The sequence below is a fragment of the Nematolebias whitei genome, chromosome 24 (assembly GCF_014905685.2).
Source record: "Nematolebias whitei isolate Nwh7 chromosome 24, NemWhi1, whole genome shotgun sequence".
NCBI lineage: Eukaryota > Metazoa > Chordata > Actinopteri > Cyprinodontiformes > Rivulidae > Nematolebias > Nematolebias whitei.
The window spans coordinates 400,188-411,799 of NC_056521.1; the positions used below are offsets into that span (position 1 = coordinate 400,188).

General features: G+C 44.9%; 1 protein-coding gene across 1 annotated transcript in view; it reads right to left on the reverse strand.

Annotated features, from left to right (window-relative positions):
* Window positions 1-2,966: 2,966 nt before the first annotated feature.
* Window positions 2,967-11,612, reverse strand: part of arhgap1 (Rho GTPase activating protein 1) — a gene marked incomplete in the record, with an annotated part of 22,495 nt that continues 13,849 nt past the window's right edge. Inside the window, 4 exon segments of the mRNA XM_037696851.1 lie at window positions 2,967-4,219; window positions 4,295-4,398; window positions 7,859-7,987; window positions 8,459-8,536. Of these exon segments, the coding sequence (XP_037552779.1) occupies window positions 4,052-4,219; window positions 4,295-4,398; window positions 7,859-7,987; window positions 8,459-8,536 (479 nt within the window).

Here is an 11,612-nt window from a genome sequence, read left to right on the forward strand (position 1 = left end):
GACCTCCAGGTGTGTGGTCAGGGACTTCTTTAGACCTCCAGGTGTGTAGTCATGGCTTTAAATAAAACTAAGTAAGTCAATGTAATAATAATAAAACAAAGATGAAGTTTTAACGTTTTATTCATGGTTTACTTTCATATTACAACATTTTTCCACAGAACATCGACCACGCTCAACTTAAGTACAGAAACAAAAACATCTGGTCATTAACTCAATCATTGAGCAAGAATCAGAACATCTGTTGGCTTTATGGTCCGTTACCATGACAACAGTTACAGTACAACAGTCCAGAGGTCACAGAACAGATTCAAACTTTTATCACAGAATTGATAAAAACTCAGTTGTAGGATAAAAAAATAGAATTGTTTTTAGGCCTGTCACCATAACAAACTTTGCTGGGCGATTAATCGTCTCAGAAATTATTGTGATAAATGATAATATTGTTTGAAATTTGACAATAATTGGTAATTATTGTCAAATTTAAGAAGAAATGTTGGTTAATTTGTTTTGCGTGTAGTACCTTTTTGACCACTGGGTGGCAGTATAAGACTGTTTGAACTGAAGGATGGATAGTGAGGGAGCGAGCAGCATGTCTCTAAGAAAAATGGGAGGGAGGCCCCTTGACGTGACATGGGCTGTCTCATTCTTTTTACGTTCTCCAAATGGCTCTGTGTGGTTTGAGCTCTTTAGCATTTTTCACACAAAGCTTTTAATAAAAAATCAGTAAACAAGTTCTCAGTTTCTTCTTGCAAAGAAAAACAACTTTTTACACGAAGGCACGGGTTTCAACCGTGAATTTTGGAGCTTCGACAAGACCAAGGTTTTATTCCTAAGGTCGGCCTGTTAGCTTAGCTCGTAGCTTAGCTGCTTTTAACCGTCCAAAAATATAATTTTGGACGGTTAAAACAGATTTGGAAGATTAAAGAGAAAGGAGCGATCAGTGAAGAGCACCGGAGTTGAGCCTTTTGTCATCCGGTGTCTTCAGAGAGACACATGAAGAAACGATAAAACCGACAAATGAAAATGAGGTGGATGATTTTAATTTATCATGCGATGAATTGATTTGTTCATCGCGACAGGCCTAGTTGCTTTAGAACCACAGAAAAGATGAGCTGGGATTTTTTTTAAACCCTCCATCCTGTGATGTTTTCTCTGAGACGAGCTTCATCCGGGGTGTAACGAGTCGTTCATGTCAGACCGGACACCGGGTCCACCAGAACAAGAAACATTTTAACGAGACTTCACCACAGACTCAGCTGACCGGCCACGCCCGATTTAAAGCTTCGGTCGTTACATCTTCAGACAGAAGTTTATTTTAATTCAACAGGAAGTCTTTGGACCTCGTTACACCCCCGTGGTGATGGTGGCACTTTGTAAGGCACAAACACCTAAAACAACTGACAAAACCTCAATATTTAAGGTTTTGTAATTTTATCACTTACAAAACTGACTTGTTTTCCTTTTTTGTTTATTTCAGTAATGGCTTAAAGGAAACATCCGACATTACAGATCAGTTCAAATACAACAATAAGGAGAATACAAAATACCGTACGAGCTACAGTAAGTTCACTGAAGAATTACACACCAACCTGAACACACAGGTTTTCATTTACATATTTATAGCTCGGGAGACGAGTTCTTTTAAGATGTCGGGTTCAGCGGAGTTTGCATTTCTACACAAACGATACAGCTACACACAACCTGACGTCACCATGGCACCAGTCCAACGACATCTTATATTTTGGCGTTTTCAGACAACATTTTAATCAATACGAGAAAAAAACAAATATTTAATTATGGCTAATATTTGGTGACACGAGGGTCAACGTCCACTTACAAACACATCACACCTGTTCATGTGGGTCATACTGAGCTGCTTTCCTTTGTATCGTTGTTTTCCTTTGACACGGAGCACATGGGTTCGGATGAGCTTCTTTAAATTTAAACTTTGGAAACAATGCGGATGAAAGCCTGAACGTCCACTATTGATAAGAGACAAATACACAAAAGATACAAGTGTTGACTGGAAAAGACCGTACATAAATAATATTGGAAAGTGAAATGCTTGTGATTACGGCACTAGTGTTACCAAACAATATACGGACACTGAGGGAGTTTTGTAAAGGCTCTGAAGGAGCCCAACGTATCGCTCAGTTCCGAGTTCATGAACTGCAAAATATAAGATTATTCATCAAAGAATTAAAGCAAGTTAAATACAGCACCCACACTCTGAAACCATAGTACAACTTGGACCAACTCCATTAGTGGCACAGCATCCAACAAAATATAAGGCAACAACAAATATACACGTATAAAAGTCACATTAAGTGTCTTGAGAAATGCTGTTCGTGCTACATGTAGGACGTTAAAAATGGCTGTACAGCCAGAAGAATCACAGAGAAGATGCCATGTGGTTGAAGATAGCAGCAAAGACTAACACGCGCCGTTTGTTGCTATCATTGGGAGGCCAGTGGGTGGGGGGTACTGTCATGTCCTCTGTGACCAGAATGACTGTGACGATGATGACTAGTCACTGTGGAAGTGTCTGAATCCAGAGAGCTCATAATGTCATGCTAAAATATGGTAAAACTCTCAAGAAGGTCCAGTTTCTTCAACATAATGGACCTAAAAGTCAGAACTGGAAGACTACAACTGTACCCAGAAACTGTTGGATTGGTATTCAAATTGCTGAAGGGTCACAGGTAGAAGATTTCACTGGTTGATGTCGACATAAAACTTATAAAACAAAGCTTTAACAAAGTGTTCATTAACATCAAGATGGGATAATAAACTAACAAAATAAAGACCAGGTGCAAGGAGACTTTAGTGGTCCTAGTGGGCACTGAAAATGAAAGTACACCAGCGTTTCTACTCGTACACGTTTTACTGTTTTTAGCACGTCTAATAGTCAGGTCCTTTGGACGGATCTGAGGTTCTTCCGTCCAGAGGACTTGACTTAACCTTGTTAGACTTATCTACCTGGACTACTGAGCATGCATCGGGATGTCTTGAGTATGATTTAACATTAATTAAGCTGTGTCATATATTGAATCATAGTAGCCCTAATAGGGTGCCAAGAGGAATGCCTGAAAATCCACAAATGGTGCTCGTAAAGTAACGTATGAAGAATCTTACAAAAAGGACAGAACAAAGTCTATGCCAGACCAGCAAATCCAGTCTGGGAGCTACAGCGGTGACGTCCGGCACACATTTCACACAGTCAGGTTTGGTATCTGCACACAGAACCACAAAGCTGCTACTCAACTGCTTTGTCTAATTACAGCATTTTATAGATTGTCCAAACAATTTCAGTACCAAGTCCACAATATTTGAGTTAACCTGAGTCTGTCACAGAGACACAAACCTAAAACCTCAGTCTTCCTCAAACGAACACTCAGAACATCTGTGAAGAACTTATTTGGCACCAAAGAAAAAACCCAAAGGCATCAACAGGACACCTGCGTCTGCAGTAGTTTCTGTAGGGAAATCAAAGAGACGCCGTGTTCAGGTGGAGACGGGCAGTAAGACGTTAAACCGACTAACGGTTGGTTGGGGGGCGACGGAAGATTCAGGTTTAAACCAAAGTGCTTTTTGTTTTAGGACGTGTGTGATGTCATCACTGCTCGTCATGACAACCCTGATACAAACTGAAGTCATCACTGCTGGCCGTCAAGAACAAGAGTCCAAACACACCGAAGAACAGAACCGGTTAAATGAAAATAGATCCATGTTGACTTGTTGTGACTCCAGCAGCAGACCATCGCCTCAACAGGTCATCTATAAAGCAAAATGAGCAAAGAACTAAAAAACGCTGCTTTGTGCCATCAGTTGTTTAAATGAAGGGTTCATGGTCTACATGAGAGCAGGTACACAGACATGACATGACGCTGCTAGCAGACCGCTCAGAACCAGCTAAAACATGCAACTGGTCCAGAGTTTGGGATTCTACGTGTTTGCCTGCCTTTAGTACAGGAGTACTGGCTGATTGGTCTGTATCTGCTGAAGAGTGGGGGGGGGGGGGACGTCTCAGCTGTGGGGAGGACGGAGGGGATTAGGTGAAGACCAGGTGCTGCTGGTCCAGTAGGATTCTGGCGAAGTTGTTGATTGGCCCAATAGCACTGAGTGACATGGCATTGTCCCGCCCCCAGAGCAAATTAGGTCCAAACACCACAGCCAGGTTCCTGGTGGTCATCTTATTCACCTCACTGTTGGCTGAAACCTAAGAAGCAACAAGACTGTCGTTAGGAGGCGGGCACAGAGACGAGTAAAGACCACTCAGAGCCGTCAGGTCTACCTGGGCCAGGAATGTGATCAGGTATCGCAGGGAAGCAGCGTTTTCCTCGGGAAGTGATTCCACCAGCGTTTTCATTACTTCTACCTGGTTGTCACTGGAAACAGCTGAAGGACAACAAACACAAACAGGAAGTACGTCTGATGAGTCAAGAGGCTCAAGGTTCTTTACGGTCATTCGCATCACATGTGGTACATGAGGTGGAACGAAACTGTGTAGTCAAGGTCCCAGATACACCCAAAAACAGCAAAAGTATAAACAGAAAGAGTATATAAGGATCTAAGACATACGCAGAACAATAAGAACGTAAAATAATGCAGTATATTAAACAGCAGCCTGAACATGAGTCTGTTGTGAGCAGAAGGGTATGAATAGAAATCAGCAGCACAGATAGGTCACATATCTCCAATTAAAGTGTCATCACAGTGATTCTCTGGTTAGAGGTTCATGAGTCTAACAGCCTCAGGGTAGAAGCTGTTCCTCAGTCTAGTGGTTCTACACTTAATGCTCCTCAACCTCCTTCCTGAGGGGAGTGGGGCAAAAAGTGTGTGTGCTGGGTGAGTGTGGTCCTTCATGATGCAGGTGGTCCTCTTCCTGCATCTGGAGGTGTAGATGTCTGTGATGGTGGGGAGGCTGATTCCAACATCTTCTGTGCAGCCTTCACCACTCTCTGCAAAGCTTTTCTTTCTGCAGCTGTGCAGCCTCCATGCCACACGTTGATGCTGGAGCACAGGATGCTCTCCACTGCACACCTGTAGAAGGAGGTGAGGACTGAGCTTCCAGACCAGCTCGCCTCAGCCGCCTGAGGAAGTAGAGTCTCTGATGAGCTTTCTTGATGAACGACTGTTAAGATTAATATGATAATAGTCGAGTCCACGTCGACTACTTGATGACGTCATAGGAACTCAAGACGCTAAAAGAAATAAAAATGAAAATAAATGGCAAAAAAAAAGAAATTATTTACAAAAAAAAGAACAACAAAACATCAGGAATATGCTCCTACCATTTATCAAACTGCAAATAAGTACCAGGAAAAACAAAACTGCTATTAAGCTGCAAAAGTTAATTTTATTTAATCCACTAAATAAAATAAAGCACCACAGCGGTGGTGGTGATGGTGGATTCTCCGGTGGAGCGCACCCGTTTCTTTAAATTTATTTTATTTAGTGGATTAAATAAAATAAAACTAAAAACAGCATCATCTTTAGTGAAACACTTCCACACTGTTGATGAATTTCTACGTGTTTGGGAAGATTTTGCCTGCTCCTCGCCTTCCATCTGCTTGGAAGAAGCGGCCCGGCGCAGATCACATGACACAATCACAGACTGCAACTACTCGATGTGAAATTTAAAAACTTGCGAGATGTCCTAGAATCGAGTAGTCAACTAGTCTATTCAACCCCTAGTAGGTGGGTAGTCTGTGAGCAGAGTGAACAGGAGGGGGCTCAACACACATCCCTGAGGAGAGCCAGTGCTGAGGGTTATGGTGGAGGACGAGAAGTTGTAGATCCTCACTGACTGTGGTCTGTTTGTTAAGAAATCTAGGACCCAGTTGCAAATGGAGGGGCTTAGTCCTAGTGTGAATAGTTTGTCCATCAGGGTTTGGGGGATCATGGTGTTTAAGGCAGATGTGAAGTCCACAAAGATCATAGGAGTCCTTCTGCTCCAGGTGGGTGAGAGCAGTGTGGACCACAGTAGAGATGACATCTTCTGTTGATCGATTTTTGCGTTAGGCGTACTGGTGAGTGTCCTCGCTGATGTTGATGGTAGCTCTTTGATGTGGGTCATGACCAGTCTTTCAAAGCATTTAGTGACTATCAGGGTGAGGGCTACTGGCCAGTATTCATTCAGACCAGTCACTGCAGAGCTCTTAGGAACTGGGATGACAGTGGAAGTCTTCAGGCAGGTGGGAACAGCTGCCGGGGTGAGGGAGGAGTTAAAGATATTGGCGAGCACCTCACAGAGCTGATCGGAACGGTCTTTCAGAACCCTCCCCGGGATGTTGTCTGGGCCAGTTGCCTTGTGAGGATTAATCCTCCTGAATGTACTCCTTACTTCTGCTGAGGTCATACTGAGGAACTCCTCTTCCAGTGGTGAGGTGAGTCTGGTGCTGGATGGTTTATTTGTGTCTTCAAAGCAGGCATAGAACCAGTTAAGAGCATCAGACAGTGTTGGGCCCCTAAGGCATTGTGCACCTCTGCTTTTATGGTCCGTTATGCACTTAATGCCCTTCCTCATACTCCATGGGTCCTGTAAGGAGAGATGTCTCTGGATCTTCCAGGCATATGTGGCTTTGGCCCTCTTAATACCAGCAGCCAGCTCTTTCCTTGTCCTCCCCAGTTCCTGTGAGTCACCAGACCTGAAGACAGTATCCCTGGCTTTCAGCAGGGTACGGATCTCTGCGTTCAACCAGGGTTTCTGGTTCGTGTAGCACATCACAGTCCTTGTGGTGGTGACATCTTCAACACACTTGCTGATGTATCCGAGGACAGCAGATGTGTATTCCTCCAGATCCAGTTCTCCCTCATTTACAGCAGCCTCCCTAAAGACCTGCCAGTCTGTGCGTGCAAAACAGTCCTGCAGTACAGAGTCACTGTCACTGGGCCACACAGTGATGGTCTTCTGCGTGGGTCTGGAACGTCTCAGTGGGGGGAGGTAGACAGGAGCCAGAAAGATGGCGATGTGGTCAGAGAGGCCATGGTGGAGGCGTGGTACGGCTCTATATGCGTCTCATATGTTGGTATAAACATGGTCTAGTGTGTCATTTCCCAGTGTTGGTATGGTCACATGCTGATCAGAATCTAAAGTAACTATGGGTTGGGCAGTGGGCTGAAAAATTTGGATTAGTCATAATCAATCCAACAGCTGGTCCAACAGCTGGTCCAACGGCTGGTCCAACAGTTGGTCCAATGGCTGGTCCAACAATCAGCCCAATGATTGGCAATATATTTGAGCAGGTGGGTCTAAGCTTTTTTATTTTTAGGGAGAGGTAGACCAGGCAAACCCTGTTCTTCTTCAACCGTCTCAGTAGGCCCTAAAAGTACAAAGTTACTCCAGACTGTTGAGCAGAACTCCAGCAGGTCTGGGTTGATGTTAGGAGCCTGTGGTGGGTCACTGACATGTGGGCTTTGATCACAGCACATGGTAGGTTTTGACGTTTGAAGCTGAACACTTATTTTGTGGTTCAGACAGTTCAGAGGGTCTGGTAGATCTCAGAGGATCAGCGTTTCTCTGTACTGATGTCCCTGAAGCCTCTTCAGCTCAGTGTTCATGGTGCACATACAGAGAAGATGGACTGAGCTGGAGGACACCAGCACAGCTGGTGACAAATGGTCATTGGACTGTACTCATACAGCACCTTTCTATTTAATTCATATACTCAAAGCACTTTACAACAATCTGTGCCCTCATTTACCCATTCATACAGCACTCTACTAGATCTTTTCACAAAGATATACTGTAGTAGGCATGTGACTGCTGGTGGAATTGAACCCCCAACTCTTACTTTGGAGGACGACCTCTCTAACCACTCAGCCACAGCCTCCTGACTGTTGTGTTTGGACTTACAGGTAAAGTTGACGATGTCGTTATAGAGCTGGTACGTGAGCAGAGGCTCAGGTAGTTCCCTCAGGAACGTCTTCAGGATCACAGCAGCCAGGTGGACGTCCTCCATCTCTCTGAAAGCCACCGTCTCACCTGGACAACAGGTAAACACACCCGATCATTAAACGCAGAGCTAGAATCAACAACTCAAGGTAGTGTCCTCATCTCTCTTCAGTTTGACTGAAAACCTTTTTATGTATCCGTCCAGTTGCACAAGTACGTTTATTTTGGTTTTGTACGTGCACAAGGTGCAAACCAGTTCTTCACCACGTTCATGTGACTTCAGGAATTTGACCAGTACAGGTTTTAGTGACAATAATTGTAACCGAATGCGATTTTTAAACATTGGATGTATTTTTTTTACATTAAAAGCTCAAAACGGAGCAAGTAAAACCAGGTCCTGTTGTGTGATTGGACCGAGCTCAACTGTGTCGATGCATCAGTCACAACATCCATTCATTTGTTGAGTTCCAGATCTTTTGTTCAACAGAGAAAAGACTTCTGCAGAAACCCTGGTCCAGATCAGAACCCCATCATGACCCTGTGATGGTGGGTCAGACCTACCTGAGTTGTACCTGAGCTGGACCTCCTTCACCAGAGTCACGTTGGCAGACCGTCTGAAGATCCCCTCGATCTCCAAACCTGAGACACACACAGAGTCCAGATCAAGGTTCTGGCTGTCCAACAGATGGAGCCGGGACAAAACGTCGTCGCACCAACCTGCTGAATGAGCTGAAGGTTTTGGAATATGAACAAGGTATGCAGAAGAAATTAGACTGCTAAGAACCTACAGAGAACACCAAAACACAAGAACAGCTGACAGCATCTAAACAGCAGAACTTTATTGATCCCTCAGGGAAGTTTTAAAAAAGTGTAAAATCTAATGCAACACTGAAGTCCCTCGACCTGATGTGGGTTACGAGGGCCCCACCCTGGAGCCAGCTGTCAGGGAGGGTCTTGTCAGCAAGCACCTGGTGATCAGGCCTGGTTCCACGGGGCCCGACCGGCTACGCTGCAGCTCGACTTTGGCGGACTTGTTCTATCGTGGTTTGTGAACGTACGGTCCATAATACTGCACAAGACACGACGGTCAACTTTAATATTACTCATGTGATTGGGACAGCACTGGATACTGTACAGTAAAAACTTAACAAAAAAATTTAAGTACTTCGGACTTTGTAGTTTTCTCTCTGTGAGGTTCCACTATATTCCCACTAATAACAACCACATTTCCCAGAAGGCAACAGGGCCCCGTGCAGAAGTCCTGTTTCCAGCTGATAAAACCAGAGGTAAAGGTTTGATCTGCTCGGTGCCCAGCGGATGCAGAGAGCCGCAATGAACCCACTGAACCAGACCAGAACCAGATCTATCAGTGAATTTTCAGAGCTGGTAGCCGGTCCATGAGGACTTCGAGCGGGGACACACCGTAGGTCGGGGGCTCTTTCTGTAGTCCATCTGGACTTTTTTCATCCAGACTTGGAGTCAACCACCTATGGTCCTGCAACAGCCAACCAAAGTTCTACCTCCCAAAATGCGCTTCGGCACTCAAGAGCTGCACTGAACCGGACCAGAACCAGACCTCCAGACCAAGTGGTGAACCCGACAGCTCCAGGGACACCCTTGTAATTAAAATGTATTAGTTACATATAGGGCAGCACGGTGGCGCAACTGGTAGAGCTGCTGCCTCTCAGCGAGCAGGTCCTTGGTTCAAATCCCGGTCCAGGGGCCTCTCTGGGTGGAGTTTGCATGTTCTCTCCGTGCATGCGTGGGTTTTCTCCAGGTGCTCCGGTTTCCTCCCACAGACCAAAAACATGCATGTTAGACTGATTGGTAACTCTAAATTGTCCCTAGGTGTGAGTGAGAGAGTGAATGGTTGTTTGTCTCGTTTGTCTCTATGTGTCCCTGTGATGGACTGGAGACCTGTCCAGGGTGTCCCCCGCCCCTCGCACAGTGATTGATGGACATGGGCACCAGCGACCCCCGTGACCCAAAATGGAATAAGCGGGTAAAGATAATGGATGGATGGATGGATGGATGGACGGACGGATGGATGGATGGCTGGATAGTTACATATATGTTGTTATAATTAGTAGGTTTAAGAGTTGACGTTGATTGTGGGCTTTGTCGCTGCAGGTTACGTCTGCAGAAACAAACCGAGTCGGACCGGAACTGAGAGGCGCTGCTGTTCTGCAGATAGTACCAGTAAGTCAAATTTGTAGCTACATATGTCCAGGATGTGAACATCTTCATCCCTGAAAGAGTGACCTCTGACCTGGAGATGAGTGTAGACCTCAGAGTCCTGGCCTGATGATGTTGATCTTCTGTGCTGGGCCATCCTTTTGGCCAGTGGCTGTTTAGTTTCCCCGATGTAAGACTGATCACCCTCCTGACACTGAACAACATACACAACATTACTCTGTTTGTGCCGGGGGACTGGATCTTTGGGATGAACCAGTCTTTAATGTATTTTGGGGTTTAAAAGCCACTGGGACGTTATGTTTAGAAAATAAACGTCTCAGTTTCTCTGATACTCCCTCAACATACGGAATGACCACTGGTCTGGGTCTGGGTTCCTCCTTTTCACCTGTTGGCTGACTGGAGTCCTGTTTGGGTTTCTTCTTTCAGGAAGGCCCAGTTAGGATATCCACATTGCTCTAGAGCCTGTCTTGTGTAGGATTTCTCCTTCTGCCTGGCTCCTGAGCTAGTGGGGACGCTGTCTGCTCTGTGGTACAGAGTCCTGATGACTCCTAACTTGTGCTCCAAAGGGTGATGGGAGTCAAACTGCAAATACTGGTCTGTGTGGGTGGGTTTGCGGTACACCTCAGTTTGCCAAAGGATGGCCCAGCACAGAAGATCAACATCATCAGGCCAGGACTCTGAGGTCTACACTCATCTCCAGGTCAGAGGTCACTCTTTGAGGGATGAAGATGTTCACATCCTGGACAGAGAGGAACGATGGTTTGAGAGAGGAGTAAAGGAGGCCATCTTTGTGAAAAGAAACCGTCCATCATTAAACAGGGGCGGAGCCTCCAGGTTCAACTGTCCCCCTCTTACAATGCTGTGATTGCTAGTATCACTCAGCCCTCTGTGAACAGTACACAGCCATCAGGTGCTAATGATCCATTGTTATGCTGATGGTCCTTCTTGACCATGTGATCAGCTGGTTCTGGTTGTCAGCAGCAAACTGGTTGATCCACTCTGAGAAGGTGCTATTTAAGAGACTGAGCTGAATACAGCACCTCAGACTGAGGAAGTCCTCAGGATGAGAGACGAAACGTTTCTACTTTTTTTTTTTTGCTTTGTTTTGTTTTTTTGAATGTCCAGAGGACCAGATTGAATTTTTTTTAGATTTTTCTACCTGGATTATTGAGCATGCATCAGGAGACAAGACTGAGGTTTTGGTTTTTGGACCTGAGCACCTTAGGAATGAATGTTTCAGTCTTTCTCCCTCCTTAGATGCATTAATCTGTCCTCCAGCTCTAATGTTAAAAATCTTGGTGTTATTTTTGATCAGGACATGTCTTTTATCCCCCACATTAAAAACGTTACTAGAACCTCCTTCTTCCACCTGCGTAATATCACTAACATTAGAAACATCTGATCTAAAGATGATGCAGAAAAACTGGTCCATGCATTTGTCACGTCTAGACTGGACTATTGCAATGGTTTATTATCTGGGTGTCCAAATACTTCTTTAAAACGTCTTCAGTTGATCCAA